This window comes from Pholcus phalangioides, unplaced genomic scaffold (assembly GCF_987345545.1).
Source record: "Pholcus phalangioides strain wild (caught in Gottingen) unplaced genomic scaffold, Ppha-v1.0 ptg000003l_1, whole genome shotgun sequence".
Taxonomy (NCBI): domain Eukaryota; kingdom Metazoa; phylum Arthropoda; class Arachnida; order Araneae; family Pholcidae; genus Pholcus; species Pholcus phalangioides.
Window position 1 is genome coordinate 11,754,727 of NW_028301596.1, and position 24,789 is coordinate 11,779,515.

The 24,789-nt window shown below is 33.3% G+C and overlaps 1 protein-coding gene across 1 annotated transcript; it reads left to right on the forward strand.

Moving 5' to 3' along the window:
• Positions 1 to 306: 306 nt before the first annotated feature.
• schlank (ceramide synthase schlank) lies at positions 307 to 22,137 on the forward strand. Its single transcript, XM_089244067.1, has 10 exons — positions 307 to 638; positions 3,337 to 3,454; positions 4,828 to 4,940; positions 6,587 to 6,644; positions 7,758 to 7,808; positions 8,166 to 8,258; positions 15,348 to 15,476; positions 15,655 to 15,761; positions 17,722 to 17,884; positions 18,689 to 22,137. Exons 1-10 carry the CDS (start codon positions 451 to 453, stop codon positions 18,989 to 18,991), a joined length of 1,323 nt encoding a protein of 440 aa, XP_089100193.1. The 5' UTR covers positions 307 to 450; the 3' UTR covers positions 18,992 to 22,137.
• The last annotated feature ends 2,652 nt before the right edge of the window (positions 22,138 to 24,789 follow it).

Sequence of the window (24,789 nt, forward strand, 5' to 3'; positions counted from 1 at the left end):
CAACACACCTATTCCTATTAAAACCCGGCTTAAAGGATTTACTTTCAAACCAGCTTTTGCGCAGTATTGACCACCACTGAAGTGAAAAATAATGAGAATGAAAGAAAGAAAAAAAAAGAAAAGTAAATTTTTGAATGACCATCTAGGTTTCATTTTCGATTCTAGTTCCCGTTTCGATTTCAATAGAAAAAGAGAGAGAGAGAAAAGAAAAAAACTCTGGTTGACCCCAAATTCTACTTTCAGGAAATAACAACAACAACAACAACTTTTTCCAATCTCCGTTTTAATGCGGAATCTGGCAATTTCGGCTTCGTGAAGTGTCGTCAGTGGCGTGAGGGTGTTTGTTTGTCGCTTCTATCTGGGCGTTGTTGTTGTTGTTGTTGTGTTTTTTTTTTAATATCTTCTCTGCCGCTTTCGGAATACAATAATTGTTGATTGTTTTCCCTCGTCATGACGATGGATGATATCCTCCAGAGAATCAACTCGAAGTTCTGGGATGAAGATATTTGGTTGCCGCCGAATTTCACTTGGAAAGACATGAGCGACACCTCCAACACCAATTACGCACAATTTTCCGATCTCTACTATCCGTTTTTCATTGCCGTGGCGCTGTTGGTCATTCGCTTCGTTCTGGAAAGGTAATTAATTCATTTCGATTTTTCTTTTTTTTTAAATTTTAATTTGAGCTTTAATTTATCATAAAATATTTTAGAAATTGAATTGTTAAGCAGGATAGCCTATATTGTACAAATGGGGGCCGCAAAATTAGATGTTTGGTCAGCTGAGGCAAACATGCATTTTGGTGCCCCCTTGTGATGTTGAAGTGGTTAAAGTGCCGTGGGCAACAGACCCCTATCAACACCCTCCCAAGAGCCGGATAATGTGGGCTGAATTTGTCTGTCGATTCAATCCAATTCAATGTATCTACACAATAAGTCACTTCTCCGATGCACCACTGTGGATTCACCTGCTTTCGCAGCTGAAGGTGTTTGTTTCGCTCTATTCGTAGCTGGAGACATTTGGATGGAGTGCTGGATGGCAGCACTGAAATATCATACACTAGCTACACACTCAGACTGTTAGGTGTACACACGCACTCACTTTGTTCCAGACTCGGCCACGAAGCTGGGCTGGAAGAGATCTCGGCAATGGGATAAGTCCGGTGGCAGAGACCCTGGCGTTCATTCATTCCCCCATTTGCAGCTGAAGGTATCTGCCTTAGCTTTGTTTGCATGTGAAGATGCCTGCCTCTGCTCCGTTCACTGCTAAAGATATCTGCCTTTTGCTCCATTCAAAGCTGAAGGTATCTACCTCCACTTCATTTGTAGCTGAAGATGTCTGCCTTTGCTCCATTCTAAGCTGAAGATGCCTACCTCAGCTCCATTCATAGTGAAAGATATCTGCCTTCTCTTCATTCACAGCCTTTTCTTCATTGCAGCTGAAGATGCCTCAGCTTCATTCACGGCTGAAGATGTCTGCCTTCTCTCGGGTGCAGATCCCATAGGGCGTAGAAAAAATAGCCCTTCCCAAGAACAGAATAAAAAAATGGGAAAATTTGTCTGCAATGTAAAATGTGGGATGATTAAAAAAACTTACACAAATTGCCCTTCCCGACACATTGTCCTAGATCCATGCCTGGGGGGGGGGGAGTTGAAGCCTCCTATTTGGGTGATATAATTATACAGTAGAACCTCGATAACTCAACACCCACTAAAGTATGGATGAGCATGTTGACTTAAGCGGATGCCAAGTTAGCAAGGTTTCATTTGATTTCTGTCCCCCAATTTGTCACCCAATTTTTAAACATTATTTATGCCATGTACATGGAGGTATTTTCAACCGACAAAAGACAACAAAACGAAGAATTGTTGGAATATACAAGAGAAATGTCATAAAATTTTTTAACTGGCCAATTCACGGGAAATTTCGAAAAATGAGTTGTGATAGCACATCACAAACCGTAGTCTACTTAAGCAGAATTCAGCTATCTTGTGTCGAGTTAAAAGAGGTTTCTCCCCATTGAATTTAGTATTATGGCAATATCATGAGAATAATAATTGTTGATTTATTGAGGTTCTACTGCACTTTTAAGAGTTAACCAGAGATGTCTCAATAATCACCCCCCCCCCTTCCCCGCATCTGAGTTCCTTTGACTGTGAAAGGCGTCTCCATGCATTTCCATGACCTTGCCAAAGGGACATTACTGTGTGACTGTTCTTTTAACATTGCTGGGTGGCATCATGCTTGCCGAAGCTGACAAAGTGTTTAATTGTTACTCTGTTTACAAAAATGAAAATTTGCATGTATTGGACTCTGTTGATCCTGTGAAAGAAGACTTATTTCCAGAATTTTTTGCCATAACTCAGACCTAAATGTTGGTTGGCTGAAATTGGTTTTCTGTGGTTCCCAATTTCAAGATGTGAATGCAAGCCAATCTTCCCCTTAAACAGTCTTGCACAAAGAGCAACAGGCCTACTATGGTACAATTATTCAATCATTACACTTCACTCATGGCTAGAAAAATTGACAGCAAATAGCAGCAGTGCACATAACAAGCATCACACAGAAACAAACTTCACATTAGGTTAACAACGCATACGCGCACAACTTCCAGCAAGGCCCAGGTCTTAATATCGACCACGTGCATTATCAAGACTGCACAAATGCTAAAATCTCTTCATTGAAACAGAGCAATGAACGCCAGAACTTTTCCACCAGACTTATCCCGTTGCCAAGATCTCTTCCAGCCCAGCTTCGTGGCGGAGCCGTGGAACACTTTATTCTGTGTCAAAAAAACACAACATTTTTACACCATATTTTCCCCAGACAATTGGGTGCTGTCGCAATTAACGAATTTTGTGGTGATTACAGACAAATTGAAACAGCAGCAGTCTATGATCTGGTTATGAGGCTGAGACCTAAATGTTATATTATATATACAGATTTCTTATGAAAAAATCTCGCCACAGAGAGTAACAGACCCTACAGCGATATAATCATTCAATCATTACACTTCACACATAGTTAGGAAAATTGATGGCAGCACTACGCATAACAAGCATTACACAGAAACAAACTTCACGTTAGGTTTACTACACACACACATTCCAACAAGTACCGATTCCAGGAAATATAAATTCTGCAAAGGAATGTGAACAAGGTGCATTTGTGGTTTAGTAGTAATATTTATGAACTTTCTTTTTTTTGGACCTGTGTCAATTCTTATTTATTATAATATGAATCATAATTTTTATACCGTGCATCATATTAAAATCCGAAGTTGCTGTATTTACAGGTTTTACACGAAAGTTTCTAATATTTTATTGAACATTTCAGGTTTGTCTTTTCGCCGATTGGTGGTTATTTTGGAATAAAGCCTAAAATAGTGAATGTTCCTACCAATGCTTTGCTAGAGAAAGCTTTTAGCTCAAATGGATCTTCAGTGTATAAGCAGGTGTGTATATATCATACTGTTTCATTTTTTCAAAATATTCAATACAGTTGAACTTCATTAAGACAAAATTGAAGAAACGCTGAAAATGTTTTGGATTAATCATCAAAACATCAATTTAATCATTGAGAGACTTAAAATAAAGAGTATATGCACAGTAGACTCTTGATAATCTGGAGGTGCGTTAGTCCAGCCTGACCAATCCAGTGTTTTTGTCGTGCCTTATGGACATAAACATATGGCTGCGAGAAAGTATTGTTTTAATTAAATGATTAAATTACACTCTACGCAATAATTGACAAATAAATATATTAGTGTATTAAGAAACAAATTGACTTATTACTATAAAACCTATAATAAGAACAGTACAGTTTATGCCTCAATAACTATCAATCACCTCGTCCAAGAAATCAACTGAAATATCATTTAACAAAACATTCTAGTTCACTCACCACCTTTCTCTTGCTATTTAAGCCAAAAGGGTTTTTTTTTGTCTCATCTTGATTAGGGTCTCACTCACTCGACTCTAACACAGTACTAAGTGCCTTTAGCACTTTAAAAATTAAACTCCCATTATCAGAGTTGGCAACTGTTATGGACAGCCTCGATATACTACAAAGCTATGGGAGACACACTCAATACTACAGAAATCGGTTTTGAAAAAAAAAAAAAATCGGGTCTTTGTGTTTCTTGTATGTTTTACTTACTTCTATTATTTTTATAAAATTGCGTCAATCTTTACCATAAAGATAAATTTGTATACGCATGTGAGAGAGTTTGAGAAAAGCCAAACTCGGAGCTGATCTGTTTTGTCTGTGCGCAGAAGGCAATCTATAAAGCCATGTGTAAACCTGCCATTCTACTCGATGCCAAAACATGCAAAAACCTGTTTTCCGTCAAACCGCTTGTGAGTGGGTCAGTGCGATGGGTGCGAACCCAGCTTCATTTCCATAGTGTATGGTAAAGCTTGTGGAACTTGTGTCTGAAAGAATATTTTGTCGTAGGTGCCATAGGAGCTCTGATACGAAGAAAACAGGGATGGGGGAGAGGTTCTGCGATTGCTAGGCATATGCAGGTTAAGATTACATTGAATATTCATGAATTATTAAGGGCCTCATTGACTTTGGAAAGTTTCTTCGTGGGGGGGGGGGGCATGTGGCGTGAGCTTTCTAGGTTCCAGTGCCAATTAATGAACTTTCAATTAAAATTTAAAAAAAATTTGAGTGATTATTTTTTATTGTACTATGATTGTGTTGTCCTAGGAGGGATACCCTCCTAGTCTACTTTTATATTATTATAATGACTGAGCAACAGAAATTTGTTTTTGAAGTGATTATTTGAATTTTAATTATAAAAAATTGAAAATCTCAAACTAGGTCAAAGGTCTAGCAAAACAACTTGATTGGAGTGAAAGAAGTGTGGAACGGTGGATTCGCAAACGTGTACTTAAAGACAAGCCTTCTACTTTAAATAAGTTTACAGAGTCGGCGTGAGTATGATATGTAAATGAAAATACATACTGTCCTTATAAATTGTACAATAACTGTATGAACTTTGCTGTAGTCAGGCATTAGTGATTTTTTTCCTTCTTAAACTGAACACAACATATAAAACATACGTTTGAAACAGCTGAGATGAACAGCAAAATGAAAAAAAAAAAAAAAAAGACACATGATTATGATACAGATGCTGGGACCAGAAGGGACTAAACTTCCTTGAAGTGGGTCAATATGAATTAGAGTTAACTCTCTTGGTTAAGTTCTAATAGCTATTTTCTTTGATCTCGTATTATTATGATAATTTCTCATATTAATTGGTCCTTAGCAAAATTATTTTTCCATGAGGTGCACTCAATTCACTTTTTTAAATTTTCATCAAAACACCACAGCTTTTCACATGTTACAGCTTTGTATAAGGTTTGTAATTTTCATTCAGAAGCAAAAAAATATAAATCATCGAAATGAAATTTAAATGTGCATATAAGTTAGATTGAACTTTTCTTTCAAGTTTTTCAGTGTAATGTGGCATTAACATTATTCTTGAGTGAAATTCAGTTTTTCCAACTGAATTAAAAGAATACATTTAAAAAAAGTTCTCATGAGAATTAATCAGAACCCTAGAACATGAAGAAAAAAAAATACATATTAGGTCACTGCAAAAGGTAAACATTAACTTTTAAAGCTGTATGAGCTGCTATTTCATTACGAATCGAATGAATAAACGCCAAAACTTTGCCACCGGATTTATCCTGTTGCCGAGATTTCTTCCAGCCCAGCTTCATGGCAGAGTTCGAAACACTTTAGTTTGCGTCAAAAGAAAAACAACAAAAACAATCATACACAGTTTTTACAACATATTTTTTCCGGACAATTGGGTACTGTCCTTACTATCAAATTTTATGGTGATTACAGACGAGAGGGGGGGGGGTGTGTTTCGTTAAGAAGGATGAATGTACATGTATTAAAATGAAGGTACATATTGTAGAAGCAATTAGAGTGGGCCCATGCTATCTCATCTATTACACTTGTCATATTATATACATAAGGATACAACAAACAAACAACATGCTACTTCATTAGGGTAACTTGAATTTAATTTCTTACTATACACAATATCCATAGAGCAGAACCACTTCCCAAATGCTTAGACAAACCTCCGTCCATTACCAAACATGCCATTACCTATGCAGAGTTAATATAAGCCTATTTTTGTGGTGGGGTAAAATTTAATAATTTTTTGTTTTCAAAAATATTTTTGAATTTTTTTTTCCATTATCTTGGGGGGGGGGGGAACCCATGATAATTGCTGTGTATTTATTTCTCTGACTAATGATTTCTTTTAATTAAACACATTTTTCTAATTACCCTCACATTAATCAATGAGATGCAAAATGTAGTACCAAAAGTTCTGTTGAAAGATATTTTCAGCTAAAATACCTGAGTAACTCTCACAACTCCTACTAATGTTTCATTGTCATTTTTTTCTTCCGAAGTTTTCTGATTTTTTCTGCTCAATTATTGTGTTTCTTTTCCAATACCTTCCTGTATGTCTCATTTAAGATTGTTTAAATGAAAATTTAATTTTTTTTTAAATTTACACACAGATTACTAATTTCCTAATTTTTCTTTTGTGTAGATGGCGTTTTACTTTCTATGCCTTTATTTTTTGTTTTGGAATATTCGTGTTGTATGATGTAAGTAGTCCTTTTTGAATGGTCAATTTTCTGTTCACACTTCATCTCTGCTAGTAGGTTCTCATATACTCAGTTTGGTAAAGCAACCGATTCCTTCACCAGAAAGCCATATCTTGTAATGGATAGTTCTAGCTTTTCTCTCTGTATGAGGAAGTCAATACTAATTATTCATAAAAAATTTATCACTCAATTCTGATGAAACTGAATGGACTTCGTTCTGTCTGTATTTTTGATACATGTTTTTTCCCCATTTATTGCAAGTTTTGCTTAATTTTCATCGGAGTTATTCCCATTTAACATTCTTCAGTTTTATTAACGAAAGATCAATTTATAAAATGATTAGTAGAATGAGGAGGAAAAATCTGGAAGTCATGTGTCATTTCTTTAGTAGTATATTTAGAAATGCAGAGCGTAACTAGCGATTCCTGTGCCCTGTGCAAGATTTAAATTTAGGCCCTTCCGGCCCATTCTGGGCCCCCCTTCCAAGTGGACCCTGTGCGGGTACATATGTTGCACCTGCCTAGTTATGGCCCTGTAGAAATGCCTTGATTAGTTCAATGCAAAATTCTAGAAGAATAGAATATGAACATGACATATATTATTGCAATTTCACACATTTTGTTTTCATACTTTTAATTCCAAAATAATAATCTCTTTTTTTTTCCCTTGATGTCCAGCGAATTTATATAAAAAAATTGTGAGGTTCTAATATTTTAAAAGCACAAATCACAAACTCTGATATGACTGAGCTACTTAATGGGTGCAGTTTCTTATTGACAAAGCTTATCCTTTGACAATATCAGAAAGCCAAAACACATTGGTTTCAATGATTTGTATATATTATTCCATTTTGTCTATTATTTCATATTTTGGGATAGTTAATAAATTGAAATTACATTTTCAAGTTAATGTTAGTTAAAGCCATTTTAAGATGCTGTGAAAAATCATCTTAAGCAAGATTGATGCAGAATTGCAAGTGAAACCCAAATCAAATAGAATTATTTTTAAATTAATTTTTTGATGAAAATGTCAAAAATATTTCAATATTTACTGTGTATGTCTACACATTCATTTTTCTCAGACTGAAATTCCTCTTAATTTGATTTCTATTAGAAACCATGGTTTTTGAATACAGTTGAGTGTTTTGTGGACTATCCCCATCATGTAAGTTAATTTTTGTGCTGTTATTTTGCATTCACTTTTGGTTTTTGTTTTGTTGTGTGTGATTTTGGAATATATTTTTATGTTATTGTTCTTTTATGACGCAGTATTACTGTTTAGATAAACTGCTAACTCATGTGATGGTTCTTAACAGTTGGCTGATGCAAAGAGAATTTAGGAAAGAGACAAAATTCAACTGCCTTTGCGAGCATCAGCTAGCTGTTAAAAAACCTTCATAGGGATAGTGAAGAATGACATCATCCTTGGAAGACTGCTAACTGTCACTCTTTTTCAGTTTTTCGATAAGATTAATTTTCTGAATTATGTAGATCTTGATAACTGTGCAATTTGTTTTATTAGGATGTCAGCAACGACGTGTGGTGGTATTATATGATTGAATTAGGATTTTATTGGTCTCTTACATTTTCCCAATTCATGGATGTCAGAAGAAAGGTGAAATTTTTCTTCTTTTTTTTTCACAAAAATATCACTTTTTTAAAAAATATATTACGGTTCATACATATTCAGTTCACATGAGATAGTAAAATGATGAATTTTCGTTTCACATATATCTAGCCAATACATTACTGAGAGACTGTATGTTTAAGCATTGGATTGTTTATGTGCACACTTTTAATGAAATTTTCATAATCTTAAAGCTGCCAGACGAAAACTTAGCGGCAGAACTAAAAATTCTCACACAACACTGTATACCATATAATCTTGTGTACCTTTATAAAATGGAAATCTAAAATGAAATATTATTTCAGTCTGTTGACATTCTGTTTTGTACAGGTTTTACTGTGTAATGATCTGCAGCTATGCTTGTATAGAAATCTTTATAAATGCAGCAGATACACACGAAAAAGCTAAAAATGCATAGCATATTAAAGATAACCCTCAATAAAAATTAAATTTTACCTGTATATGTCAATGATCATTTTAATGTTCAATATAGATTTCTCCTCTCCCTCTACAAGTTTTGCAACATCCACATAATTTCTGGCATGATCTTGACTTTTCTTGGAATACGCTGTTTAACTATTTATAACCGTTATCTTTAATATCAAAAATAAAAATATCTTTTACATGGTGATAGTGATTTTCATTTGTTGTTTTCACTCTTAGGCATTCAAGGTCTATAGAGATGAAATCTAATAAATATAAATTATGTCAGATGACAGTAACAGGTTTCAAAGCCGAAAATCACTGTGAAATCAAAGAGGAATATGTGCTAGAATATTCTTTTCTAGCGGGATTGGCAACACCCCAGCCGTAGACATCGGACGTGTGTTGAATTGCTCCAGTGTTTACATTTATATTAAGTGATAAAAAAGGAGATATTTATACTACTGAATTGGTTATTATTTTTTTATTTATTTTTTTCATCGGTCATTATCAACATGCCGATTTCCGCAGTTGAATTTAGATGCCGTGTTGGTTATTTCTCTCATGTGCAGTGTTCAATTATCCCGAAAATGTGTATATCTGTGAACCAACAAGCGACACATAGAGGGGAAAAATCTGGAAGTGTGTTTTATATTTTGCTTTACCTGCTTGCGACAGCAGTATCTACGGCGTTACTCTTTCGTTCCGGTATCGAGCGAAATCCAGGACCTGTCACTCCGACGGAGAATGAAAGAACTCTGTCACTACAGGATTTTGGTTTCAAACCTCAAAGGACTTTGGTACGTACCCCGACTAGTGCACCTAATTACACCTCCAAAAGGCCGCGGGTTTTGTCGTCACCTGACCTTTCGAATGGTGGTCGTTCTTCGAGATGTGAGTGCGAGAACTATTTCTTGGAAATCAAAAATTTGCTGCTATGTAATACAAGTACCGTTAATGATCTTAAATCTAAGTTTGACATTTTTGAAAAGAATTTTGCTCAAACAAAGTCAGATGTTGAAAACCTGAAAGCAAGCAACAGTTCTTTATTAGACCAAAACGAGGAGCTGAAGTCTGAGATCTCCACTCTTAAATGGAAACTGGTCGATCAGGAGCAATACTCGCGTTCAAATAATCTGATTTTTTACGGAATGGACGTCGACAAGAACTCCAGCTCTGGTGAATGTGAAGACAGACTTAAGGAATATTTACGTGCCGTGAAAATCCCGAATGCCGCTTCTGTGGCATTTGACATTGTGCATGTCCTCCCGCAAGGTAATGATACGAATCCTCCTGTTATTGCAAAATTTGTTAAGAGATCTGACAAAAATGAGGTACTTCAAAGTTATCGTAAAATAAAGCGTGTAAAATTTTCAAAGTTTGATCCAGTTCCGAATTCAAGTGCCTCCAATGTGAATAAAAGTCCAAGCGGAACTAATGAACCATCAGTAATAAGTAATCCAGTAGAGGAAAATTTCAGTGATGCAGCGCAACGCATAAAAATTAGTGAAGATTTCTGTCGTGTATTTAAAATAATCCGAGAGCAATTAAAACCAATTATGAGGGTGGCCATATTTAAGGGTAGGAAAACAAGATTGCTGAAAGATTGCCTAGTTATAGAAGGTATGCGATTTACGTACGATTTAGATTCGAATACTTTAATTTCAACCAATGGTCATGATGATTTTTTGAGAACATTAATCAGTGATTTACCAGCGAATAATAGACTATCGAATAAGCTCTGAAAATGCGGCCGAGAGCCCGTGAAATTAAAATCTCATATAAATAAATTGTCCAAATATTCTAAGAAATCAAATCCTTCAGTGTATTATAATGCAAAGTCTTTGCTAAATAACATAACTTTTAACGTAGACTCTGGAATCTCTAATCATCATGGATCTAATTTACATGATGAAGTAATCTTTTGCGATCAGATTATTAATCTGGTTGAGAGTGATTTTGATTCCGATTTATTACCTGCAAATCGAAGTGTTGATTTGTTGCCTTTATCTCAAAATGCGAATTTGAATTTTGTTGATGCACACACTGATTTGGTCATTTGTAACAGAAATGCTGATTTAAATGTTGATGGTCAGTGCCGTATCTTTAATGTTAACAATCAAAATGTCAATTCAAATGAAAAAAATCAAAATGACAATTTTTATGTGTTAAATTCAAATAATATAATTAACGGTAATCATGATAATTCCGATGCAATTGTTGGAAAAGAAAAAAATCTGTGTAGCCAGAGCGAATTCAATATTTTCTATTGGAATATTAATGGATTTTTAAATAAATCGCATAATGTTTTCCGCCGTATATCCAATTTTGACATTTTTATTCTAACTGAGACCTGGATGTCAAAAAATATACTGCCACCAATAATTTGGAAAAATTTTAAGTTATTTCAAATAAACGCAAGTAGAACACACAAATTTGGTAGATGCTCGGGTGGGATAATGTTTGGAATTAAATCAGGTATCGCAAATATTGTACATTTTGATTCATCGCAAAACTGGATTGTTTGTAAAATTAATAAATTAAAACAAATCAACGTGTCTCCGATTGCTATTGTTGGTGTATATTTACCCCCTGGCACAGATCATGATCATTTAGTTTTCCCTCTAAAAAATGTAATCCTCAATCTGATCGATCAAGGTTTTAATGTTATTTTGTGTGGAGATGTTAATGCACGTATTGGACTGAAAGGTGATCTATATACCGGGGATAATATTTTTCATAGTTCCCTTTCATTAATCCGTAAATCTCTTGATAATAATTTAAATAATCGTGGAAAATTGTTTTTGGATCTATGCAATGATTGCTCATTGACAATCTTAAATGGAAGAATAGCGAGTGATTTTATTGGACAGTTTACTTTTATTGGGGGGCAGGGATCTAGTGTCATTGATTATGTTGCAACCTCTCCCGCTTTATTGCAGCTTATAAATAAATTTGAAATTGTTCACTGGATTGAGTCTGACCACAGCCCTTTGGTGACATCCTTTCATTCAAATATCCGAACATCCCAGAAAAATAATAAACAAAAACCTCGCACATTAACCACTAACAAATTGATTTGGAATCCTGCTCTCAAAGAACATTTCCATAGTGAGTTAAACTCTAAAATGACAATCTCTCCAGAATTTTTTTCAAGTCTCTCGGTTGATAATTCAGTTTCTGTTGTTGAGAATGCCATAAAAAATGCTGCTCGTTCCGTGGGAATGGTGAGAAGTTACGGCTCTAATTGTAAGCTGTATGAACCATGGTTCAATAATGAATGCAAAAAAGCATTGACATTATGTAAACGGGCCTTAAAGAGATTTAGGTCCTCTCATTCAGAAATTGATCGATTAAACTACATATCTTGTAAGAAAAGTTACAAAAGTACCCTGAGACGAGGTAAACAAAATTATTTTTTAGATTTCAATGCTAATTTAATGAATACCAGAAATTCAAAGGAATTTTGGTACCTAATAAATAAATTTAAAAGAAATCGCAGAATCGTTCCAGACATTTCAATTGAAAATTGGTACACTTATTTTTCCAATTTTATGCCCTCAAGAAACTCAAGTGCACCTGCGAGAGATATCATAATTTCTTATAAAGATCCAATTTTAGATCGGGACATTCTCATGGTCGAACTTGATTACAATCTTAAAAAACTCAAGCAAAACAAAGTACCTGGACACGATGATGTTAGAAATGAATTTTTAATTCATTTACCAGAAAATGCTAAACTTCTTTTACTAATTCTTTTTAATAAAATATTGTCATCCAATACATTCCCCGACGCATGGTCAAAATTAATTCTTAACCCCATTTTTAAAAAGGGTGATGTCCATCTCGTATCAAATTATCGCGCAATTTCTCTAGTTTGCTGTACGTGCAAACTCTTCACCTCCATTCTAAATCAGCGACTGAACTTCTGGTTAAGTGAAAATAATATCATTAGTGATTACCAAGCAGGGTTTAGGGAGGGTTTTGGCTGTATTGATCATGTTTTCCCTTTGAATTCTTTAATCCAATTGCAGTTTTCGAAAAAGAGACGTAAACTTTATACCGCTTTCATTGATCTCAGTCGCGCGTTCGATTCTGTAAATTATAGCATTTTATGGGAAAAGTTATCTCGTTATGGAATTAGTCCCGGGTTCATCTTAACTATAAAAAATTTCTATGATAAAGCAAAAGCATATGTACGTTTTAACGAGGAGATTTCATCAAGTTTCCCTATAAAATCTGGTGTATTGCAGGGAGAGATCTTAAGCCCTAACCTTTTCTCCCTATATATCAATGATATAGTTCCGTTATTGGAAAATTCGAGTATTCCTGGCATATGTGTTGACTCTAATACTGAAGTACATATCCTGCTTTATGCAGATGATATGGTCCTGGTTGCTGATACGAAGCAAAATTTACAGCGAAAAATCAATTTAGTTTTTAATTTCTTTGAGAGTATCGAATTGGAAGTTAATTTGAATAAAACAAATGTTGTTATTTTTAGAAAAGGGGGCAAAATTGCCAAATCAGATAAATGGTTCTGGAAAAATCAAGAAATAGAAGTGTCCAAACAATATACTTATCTGGGTGTGCCTTTTTCTTCTTCTGGTTCTTTCTCCATAGCTGCTTCTTTTTTTATTAATAAAGCAAAAGTTGCTGTTAACTCTTTAATACCTTTGTTAATTAAAACTAAATGCAATAACCTTGGTACTCATTTGAAATTGTTTAACTCACTTGTTTCCTCGGTGTTATTGTACGGTTCTGGTGTTTGGAGTCACGGGTACCTTGACGAAATTGAAAAAATCCATTTAACTTTTTCAAAAAGAGTTTTCCGATTGAGATCCAACACACCTGGCTATATAATACGATACGAAACTGGACGAGCAACTCTAAAACGATCGGTAATAAAATTAATTCTGAATTTATGGGTACGCATTCCGAATCTTGGCGATAACAGGCTAACAAAAAAATGTTTTATTGCCTTTAAAAATCGGAAAAATAACAATACAACTTTTAACTGGGTTTCCCAAGTTGAACATATTTTATCCGAATATGGCTATGCTTATGTATGGTCACTGTCTATTCCCGAAATTAAACGTACTATACCTTTCATTTTAAATCATATTGTAACTTGCGATTATCATAAAGATTATAATCATATTTTAAATTCAACATATTTCCCACATTATAAACATTTAATTTTTTCATTTTTACGCGAGCCATATTTTAATTTTAATTTACCGTTCAGAGTCATTCGTACTTTTTTCCGACTGAGATCTAGTTTATCCTTTCTGAGTGACAATGGTGAAATTACATTTTGTTATAACTGCGAAGAGATCTGTGCGTTTTGTAGTTCTGGACTCAATGGCAGTGTCGTACATATCCTATTTCATTGTTCCCTTTTTCATGTTTACCGTAACAGATATATTTTGCCGCACTGTGAATTTATTAATTATAATGAAAATGGATTTCTGCAATTATTAAATATTAACTCATCGAATAGAAATTTTATATTAGATATACACAATTTTTTTAACAATGTCTGTTTACTTCTATCTGAAGTTGATATGTAAAAATTAATTAACCCCCGACCCTCGTTTCATTTTATTACTATTTTTTGAATTATGATGTATTTTTGTAAATGTATTTTTATGTGTAATTATGATGTTGCCGGTCTTTGTAACGGGCCAATGGCCTATATGCAAATAAATATTATTATTATTATATTATTATTATTATATTCTTTTCTAGCAGAAACAAACCTTATTTGTGATACAGCTGAGTGAGGCCTCGTACTGTAAATAAGTTGTGACATGATTTTTTTAGAATTTTTAGAATAGAATAAATACTTCCTGTATTAATGGTCAACATTCCTCTCTTCCATCAATCTGAGAGTTAATTTACTAATAAATACTAATCGTGTAGGAACACCATGCACAGCAATGTTTGAATTTTTTTAACTGATAGATGGACACACCTCTCTCCTGGTTTGTTTTCAAGTGACTTGTAGCAATTTTAAAATTCTTTTTACCATGCAGATACTTTAAGTAACATGTCAGAAACCCTATGGAAGTAAGGACATTGCATCTAGTGCATTTGAGGAATCTAAATTCTATGCAATTTTTTTTCTTCATTTTCTATGCTTTTTTTTACCAATTTTTCTTATCTTTCAAAAAAAAATTCAGCTCTTTGTTCGGTTGCCTAAAATTTGACAATAGCAGTTTGGTGACCCACCTTCTAACGTGCACTGTTCCCAAGATGAAAAAAAAGTTAGTGCATCAGTTGTTATTTATACATACTGATTTTGCTAGCAATTAGTAAATGCCTTCATTAGTACTTTGGGGAAAAAATTAATTCTGAAACTTTTTGAATAAACAGTTACATTATCAAAACAAATTTTCATATTGAAGATTTTCATTTTATACTTATACAATGAAACTTCTATGCAGTGATTATCGCCTATATAAAGGTATTATTCTCAGATCCAGGCACACTTTTTATATTATTAGTATATTCTACCTATTATAATGAATCTTCTATAACGACTGTCACTTGAGTTCATCATTATATAGTAGTTTTACTGTGTATACACTTTATGTTTGAGTTGTGTTTTTTTTTCTTTTTTTATTACTGATTCTTTGTTTTTCCCTTTAGGATTTTTTTCAGATGTTTATTCACCACATCGTGACTATATCACTTTTAACTTTCTCCTGGATGACTAATCTGTTTCGTATAGGTAGCCTTGTCCTAGTCATTCATGATTTTGCTGATGTTCCTCTAGAGGTTTGTTATAGTTTTTGTTACATAAAGAACTATGCTGCTAAAATTTTCATTGTAATTAATAGTATTTAAGGAATTCATTGGAGGATTGGAATTCATTTAGAGAAATATTTAAGATGAAAGATCTTATGTATGTAGGCAAAAAAGATTTGAAGTGTATTTGCAATATTTCTTTTGACAGGCTGCTAAAATGTCCAGGTATTTAGAGATGAACAGATTTGCTAATTGGGTGTTTGCTGTTTTCACCATTGCTTGGATTTTCTCTCGTCTAATGTTATATCCGTATAGGTGCGTGCAAACATATTTGCTGAATCAGTAATATTTATTTATTTTATTAAGAATCCCTTGTTGTTATATCCTAAGCACAACAAGGGACTTCATAATTTCTTGTTTGTTTTGTATCATATTTAAAGAGTAAAAATCGATTTTCTACTTAAATTGTGATTAATAGTTCACGTGCATAATTCCTACAGGGACTGCTTTTAAAAAAGGGGAGAACCGTTATTCAATATATTTTGTATTGTAAGGGAAACTGTTGCACCTCGAGCATAGTAATCCCTGAAACACCTGATCATGGTAAACCTTGAATCATTTGAAATAGTTTTAATACAGTCGAATCCCGTTTTAACAAATACCATTATAGCAGAAATCTCAGAAGAATGATGTTCTCATGCCTCCCAGTCCATTTTATGTATAATTCTTAAAGAAAGGGAAAGGAAAACACACGTGACTAATCATTTAGGGTTGTGTACTCAAATGATTTAGTTTTTATTTTGCTTTGCCCCATGTTACCATGTGTTTCTTCTCTTATGTTTTGCTTTGTAATAATTAGCTGTCATGCAATAGAGGCAAGAATTGGCTGTCTTTCTGGTGTGAATATTAGGATCATGTCTTTATTCTGAGAAAGTGGGTTTTTTTTTCATGTCATATTTGTTGTCGGATTTTTTTCTCACCCTGTAATAGAGCCATTGCAGCAGGAGTAGTTAATTCCAAATATGTATATTTCATCATCTGATAGTTTTTAATTTTGGAGTAGAAGATGTGTGAAATTCTTTCATGATGAGCTAATGGTTTTTGTTTTTATTTTTTTCAATTGAAGTAAAAGTGTAACATCATTCAAAACATAATGTTACTTATAGCTGATCCTATTGATTATTCCTAATTCAATTATAAATCTTTTCTTTTTTTTACCTAAGTTAAAAAGTAAGTTTTTTTTCATTACTTTATTTGATATTATTTATTATTTAACAATTACTTAACCTGTATTTGAGAATGAAGATTATTTTTGCCCTATCAATTAAAAATATACAGGGTGCATGGCACAAATGGGGAGTATTGCATTTTATTGGGAAACCCTTGATCCTAGAGGTATACTTCACATTAGAAAAAGTATCCAAATCATGTGGAGTACTCAGATATGTCATTCATATTATTTGCAAGGGATTGTATAGTTATTAAAATAAAATAAAGTAAAACTTTTTATACCGTCCCTGTATGTGCTCAAAAACCCAATTAAAAAGTTTTTGCCATATCTCTCCTGATACCAACAAAAAATTACGTGGTTGTAATATTTACTGAGATATTTGAATTCAAAAATCAGGAAAATTTGTGGGAGGACATTAAATACAGATACCGTTTTACCCACATTTTAATGTTTTTCCGAACTTTCCTCCATTTTTCGAATTAAAATATTTCAGTGAATATGGCACTTAGAAACGTGGAATTCTTTTTGTTAGTAGAGGCAGGGCAACAACTTTCTACCTGGTTTTTGGGCACACTGGAACTGTATAAAAAGTTTTTTTTTAAATTTTAATAGCTATACAACTCCTTGAAACATGAATGGCATATCTGAGTACTACACATTATTTGATAGTGTATCCTAGTATACTTCCTAAGTGGAAGTATAGTAGGATCAACGATTCGCCAGTAAAATGCCACGTTTGCTATTCACCCTGTATGTGTGTGAATAAAATACCTAGAATAATTTAGTTTTTATTCATTTCTTCTCTTCAGCATGTAAGTACAGAATAATTACTGGGACTGGATGGCTTGTACTCTGGAGCGCATCCAGTCTAGTACAATTCAAATATTTTTCACTTGCTGAAGTCTTTTAAGCTAATGCTAGTGAATGGCAGCTAAATAGGATTAAGCTTAATGTGAATGGGTTAATATAGACTTAATGTGATTGTGTGTGAGTTCTGTAATTGAGATATGCTTCATTGAAGTTGATTAAGTTTTTATATTTCAGAATTATTTACAACACCTCAGTTATAGCTATCAGAATTGTTCCCATGTATCCAGCATATTACATTTTCAATGGTCTCCTCTGTGCCCTTCAACTTCTTCATGTTCTGTGGACTTATTTCATAGTTAAAGTTGCCATCCACACCTTGACTTCTGATTCACCTGGAGTAAGTTGCTCATAATAATTCTACTTTAATACTACTTTTTTTTAAAATTATCCAAAACACTGAAACTTAAAAAGAAGAAAAAAAAGAGATGAAAATAACTTTTTTTCATCAAAACATTGTGATAAACATTTCCAAATACAGTGGAACTTTGGTAAACATGTTGGTAATCTAAAACACTCATACATTGAATCAAACTTCATAAGAAATAATGGAAACGCAAATGAAAAATAAATAAGCATAGTGTCTGTTAAATTGTGATGATGTGACACTCGACAGAAAGTGTGAATATTCAAGGAACACAAAACCTCTCATTAATTAGTCCTCATCTAGAAGACTTGAGTATTTGTAATACCGAATTATTTATAATGCATCATTCTTGCAACGCTTTTGTATTGCCAGAAATCTATATTTCATCGAGTCAAATTTTTTGTTTGTCTTGCAAAGCACTCGAGAATTGAGTTTTGCTGGTTTTTTTTAAAATGCTTGCTGAATACTCAGAGCCAATTCTGAATGGTTGAAAAAGATTAACTTTATTCGATTGTTATTCAGTGGTGTTCATGTTCAGTTTCTTGGGCATAGTGTTTTTTTTTCTTTCAAATAAAAATTAGAATATGTACTGAGGCTAATGAGAGGTGAGAAGCCGAGAAAATTTGAAGCATTCATAAAATGCACCTCTTCTCTCTCTAATTATGGTTTTTAACACGTTTCATGCTGGTATGTATTATTTGTGTATGCCATGAATGTATTGCTTTCAATCTGTGTGTGCAATCATTTAAGCATTTAATGTTTTATCTCTGTTCAAAGGTGATAGATGTGAGAAGTGATACCGAAGATAATGATGGGGATGGTAGCAGTACTTCTAGCGGTGATGAGATTGATGAAGCAATGGCTAATGATGTTTCTAGCCGTAAGGAGATTAATGAAGCAATGGCTAATGATGTTTCTAGCCGTAAGGAGATTAATGAAGCAATGGCTAATGATGTTTCTAGCAGTAAGGAGATTAATGAAGCAGTAGCCAACAATACTTCTGGAAGTAACCATGTCCATAAGTTGGCTAACAATGTCGCTGTAGAGGAAAACGTTGAATTGAAACAGAGACACTCTTAGAGCAATGTGTCTGAGGGAATAAATATATCTCAGGGCTGAGCAGTTAATTTTTCATTCGCTGCTCCCAAATGAGATTGTATGGCTTTACTATCTTATATGTTTTGTAAGTTTATTTTTTCCCATAGGCAAGCCTATGTGTTGGGAACAATTTTTTTTCCCTTTAAATAGACCAAACATTTTTTTCGCTGTGTTATTCAATTGTGTTGCACTTTTGCAAAAGTTTTGTTTATGGAAAACCGTGAGAAATATGATGTATGACTTTTAGTGGGGGATATATTGTTTTATATCCTCTCAAATCTCAATTTCAGTTGTTTTTAAGGACTATTCAAACTTTCAGGAATTATATAATGTTGAATGCTTTAGATTCAGTTCTCCTTAATGCGGTGACAAAATTCAAGATCTTGCTGCATGGAGAGTAGTTAGAATGAACGTCCTATAAATCCAGAATGTGTTTTAAAACATTATAGGTTGTGAAATGCAAAGTCCATATTTTTAATGTTTCTCCTGTGTGCTTGTATGTATTTGTGTTCATGTGGGTGTCTCGCTGAAGAAAGAGACTTGGGGTGAAACTAGTCTTTGCACTTTATTGCAATTTGCTAAGAATATTTGTTGTTTCATTAACTATGTGTCAAGTTTATATGCACTTTGTACTCGCATAAATATGGAAAGATACCTTTTAGCACTAACTAAAGATGTATATATCTATAAACATGTCTGTGGAATATTTGCATATATTTTCTCATGTGCCTTCTGTCATGCTGGTGGGAAGGGAGTCGGGAATTTGACTGAAATATTGAATTTTTCATATTTGTACTGTCAAGTTTAAGTATGATTTGTCAATGGTTAAAATCTGAAAATCTTTTAGATATTAAAATCGACTGATCTTGTCATTGGTTTCCTAAGGTTTTAAATTATTGAGAATCACCTCCCGATGTTTATAAAACATATTCATTTATTTCTGTGGCATTTTTAAAAAATTATGCTTGACACCATGTGTTTGCTCTTAAATGAAAAATGCATGGTTTTACGCTTGAAGAAAAATTGAGTTCATTTGAAACATCACCAATATATAGCATTTAAAAATTTGATGTTTTTGTTTCATAAATGATTGCTAGTTCTTATGAATTTGATAAAATTAATCTTACCTGTTTAGAGAATTTTTATTGTCTTTTCACTTGAGTTTCATTGAAATTAATTTTTTTCCACATTCTACACAAAAGAAAAAATTCATAGCCAAAAAAAACTTATTTTCAGAAATGTTTTTTTACATTTCAATTGCTCCTTTAAATTGAATAAGTTTGAGGAAATACATGTTCAAAGATGCTACTCTCACTTTTTAAATGGTGATTTCTTCGATTTTCATTATTTAGCTAGTGAAATTTATGAGTTTAATTAAAAACGTCACGATTTTTCAGATGAGTATGTATGTGTATATAAATGCTGTTTTGTTTTGTACACTATTTTGCTAATGTATTTATCCACTTTCATTTATTATTCCATTTATAATTATTTTTTGTTATGAATGCACAATAGTTTATTATTGTTTATGCTTTTTGTCTTTTTGATTTTTTTTGTAGAAGAGTACTTATTTATAATTTAGAGAAAAAAAGAAATGTATGCCGCATAATATTTTTGCATACCTATAATTTTTCTTTATTTACATTTTCTTGATGAGAAAAATGTCTCGTAGCCAAAGAATTATTTACAGGGTGGGAAAAAAAACTGATAAGAATGCATGTAGTGGATTGGTCACTTTAAAGAAAGTATGCTCTCTGATGGTTTGTGTATTGTCATTATTTTCCGTTAAAAACAGAATTCCTATGGAATCCTTTCCTGTGCAAAATCATATTTTGTTATTTGTTGCTTGATCTCATAGTGTTGTTTGAGGATATGTTTTTATCAGTGATTTGATATTTGAAATGGGACTAATGTCTAAAGTGTTTGTTTTGAGATAGCAATGTGATTGTTACACACAAATGAATAATTGCATGCTGTGTGTGTGTATACACTCCTTTGGATAAGCAGCACCAGTGTATGGTACGTACATTGTGGTTAGTCATGTTGCAGTAATGCATGCGCATTTGTTCAGAATTATAGAAGTGCATAATGTTTTTTTTTTCAAAAAAAGGGGGGGGGGATTCAAAATAATGTTGTTTTAAGCTTTTCCAAGACCTGGTGCCTCAAGCTACAAAGCAGAATATGCCAAAAACTGTGACGTATGTCACAGAACAATCTTGGAAATAATTTTGAGAAAAGAACTCTTCTGTGTAGAAAATACTATATATGTTGATATTGATTGATCCTACTTAATCATACATGCACCTTTTACAAATTCCTTTGTGGAATTTCTAACAAATCAGTACATGCCGGAAATGTGTGTTTATGCATAATGCTCCACCTACCTTCCATAATTTGAAGTGAAGATAGCAAATGCTTGAATTTTCATGTTATGTAAGTATTGTGTTTACCCATTCTCTGTAGAGAGTTTTTTAAATGGTAGTCCAGCTCGCATTCATGACGTGAAGTTGGAAAACTGCCGAAAACCAACTTCAGTCAACCACCACAGTGCCGCCTATTGGGTTTGAACATGGATCTTTATGGTGAGAGTCCAGCATGATACCCACATGACTGTGCAATGATCAATTGATTATTTTTACTGAACATATCCCGCTTTGCATTGAATTGATTGTTTCTACTGCAGAACATTGTAAGTCAACTGAGGGCTCATTCCAGAACAATGCAAAACATTCTGCTTTGGGGTTGAAAGTTTTAATTTGTTCCTGAGACTTACTTATTTCATAGAAAACATATGAAATGTCTGAGCAAACTTTTTTTTTAATAATGGAGGTGCAACTTGTTAAGTCGGGCTGATTTCAATAAGAGTCGATCGAAGGTACCTAAAATCTGGGTTAATCGTAGAACTGCAAAATATGGAAAAATGGAATAAAATACACGCAGCATACTGAAAACACAGATAATATAAGATCTAGTCGGAGGCCACACAAAGCATTTATTGTTCTTTAAGCTTTAAAAAAATGAGCGAACTTCACATATCTCCCCTAGTTATATGTTAGGCGTTCCTTGTCAATGTGATCGCTGATAATAATAATAAAGAGGTTATAGGAATTCAAAGATCACTTCTCGGACTTTAAAAAAAAATTAAAATATAATCGTTCCTCGTATTCTCAGGAATTATGTTCCTAAAGTAACTGCTAATATTTGCAGTTACTGCAAGCATAACTGCTTTAGCACTGGAAAAAAACTTACGGGTTTTTTTAAAACTGTTATTTAACATGTACAATTTATTTGTTCCAATACAAGAATTATCACTACAACTGTGTTTTCCATAAAACTGGGAAGAGACCACGAATATGAAAACCGCCACAATGAAATCCATAAATATAGAGAGCTGACTACTATTTTCTGTCCCATTTCATGTCTAGGTTATCCAGAGATCTGATTTAACAAGGTGGTTTTGTATATGGTTACCCATTCACATATCAATACTCATCAAAAAAATTAATTACCCTGAATCGGTGCAGTGTCCAGTAAAGCTAGAAAGTCGAATGTTAAGCTTCTTTTTTTTTTTTAAACGAATATTTTTTGTGAAATTTGTATTTCCCACCAGTTGAGACAATTGTAGCTCGAGGTACCATTGTATAATAATTTTTGATCAGTAAATCGATTTGTAGATCATGTTTCCTTTGCTTTGAGATTTTCACATGATCGTGGAATCATGTATTATCCAATATATATATATGATTTCTAAAACTATTTTGACTATTTGATGGTAGAGCAGCTTTAACCTGTAAGGCAGGGTTCACACTGGCACGATACGACATGCAGCTTGGTTAAAAAACTTGAAATTCAAATTTTTAACCAGTCCATGTCGAGTTTCATGCCTCACCGCTTCCCGTATCATGCCATTGTGAGCCCTGTCCAAGATGGCTCGTAAGACAAGTCGTGAGAGTCCTTCGTGTGATTTTTTTTTGTGACGTCCAAATCGAGATCATTAACTTGTTTATATATCTCTAAATTGAATATTTCACAATCAGAAAAACATTTTTTTTTTTTTTTTGTAATTTCTAGCCATATTCACTAGTAATTTTATCATTTTTCAGTGCAGAGTGTGAGCTTGTGTGGCAGAGCAAAGTAAAAATACCTAAATGTTATAAAGAAATCCCAGACTGGCAAGATTAACTAAAATTGTCACCCAGTGAAATGGATCTGTGGGGGAGGAAACACTATTTTTTTTATTTTGCTCTGGTCACTTTTGTGGATGTACTGCATGTAATTATTGTGCTTTCTTTATAAACAAGGAATGCTTTAATACTCTATTCACAAGTTTGCTTTCAATGCAATTTTGTTTTTATCTTGTATAGGATGCATCTTGAGATTTATTTTCAATATAATTACTTCAGATGATAGCTTTTTCCATTGATGATTCATCTACCCCTATGATAATCTAGTCTTTTTTTTTTTTTTCCAATGTACTTAAACACGATATAAAAGAGCAAAATATTAAATGTATTTATTTCGGTTAATCTCTCATTTAAACAGTGTTTTCATCATGGCTTGTTGTATTTTGAGAGTGTTCATGTGTAAATATACTATACATGCAACATGTACGATATGTAAAAGCAAGAGTTGGGTAAGGAGTTGAAGTTTATTCAATATGTAAATGATGGGCTAGTTAAGCTTTAATTCAGTAATCTGCGGTCTACTCAATGGGTAGTTTGTCATTTACAATAGCTTGACAAATTGGAGAAAATTTAGATAATAGTCGAATTTCTTTAGAGCCCAGCAATTTGTTTTTCCTGAAAGGTATAAAATCTTTTTTTTTAGAATTTTCACGTTAGGTCAGTGACATAAAACTCAAAAATTTTGTATTGCTCTGATACCCGTTTAGTAATCACACATTAATATTGATTTTTTAGTTGCCATGGCAGCCTGTGATTTTTCAGTCTTTGGTACAGTTCAGCGTTTCTCAACCTTTTTGTGCTTGAGGACCAGTAAAATATATGGAAAAATTTGATGAACTACTAATTTACAGTATGAGTGACCATATGTCCTGTGGAATATTTCTCATATTTTTGGCTGTTCTGACTCCATGCAGCTGCCCCATTTTTTTTTCCAACTAAGCTTTTTTTATTATAATCTTGAATAAAATCATGAAAATGGAGATAGTTTTTATAATTTAACTAATTATATTGAGGTAAGTGAAAATTGGGAGTAAATGGAACCACAATTTGTAAAATTCAGTTGGGTTCTGGGAATGGTATGTTGCGGAATTTTTTGTTCATACTTTATTTTTCAGTAAAAATGTAATTGGTACAATAGCTGCTCATAATAGGCTACAAGGAGCTTTCATATGGAGAAGTTACGTTTGTGGTCATGTTGCTACCTGCTGTGCCCTTTATATACTTAGACTATTTCTGAAAGTATGAATTGTCCTAATATAAATTTTTTACAAGATATACAGAAGACTGGATGTTGTGAAGATATTTATTATCTCAAATAATAAATATCTTCACAACATCCAGTCTTCTGTATATCTTGTATTAACAAGTGGAGAGCGACATTCATGTCATATAAATTTTTTGGTGTCAATTTCTGCCTTTCTTATTATTTTACCTGTCATTTTAATGCAATTATATCTTTTAGTAATGTAGAAAGTAGGGAAAAGATTACACTTTTCCCTGTTCTAAGGCAAGTGAAATCTAATGCATTTCCACTGACTCCATACCGATTTGCATTGGCTTTATCAACTGTGGTACAAATGTGGAGATATTGAAAAT

Bases quoted from the DNA above. Each gene is read 5' to 3' on its own strand.
- schlank (XM_089244067.1), top strand. From the start codon at position 451: ATGACGATGGATGATATCCTCCAGAGAATCAACTCGAAGTTCTGGGAT. The intron at 639-3,336 runs GTAATTAATTCA...TGAACATTTCAG, and splicing joins ATTCGCTTCGTTCTGGAAAG to GTTTGTCTTTTCGCCGATTG. The intron at 15,477-15,654 runs GTTTGTTATAGT...TTCTTTTGACAG, and splicing joins TTGCTGATGTTCCTCTAGAG to GCTGCTAAAATGTCCAGGTA.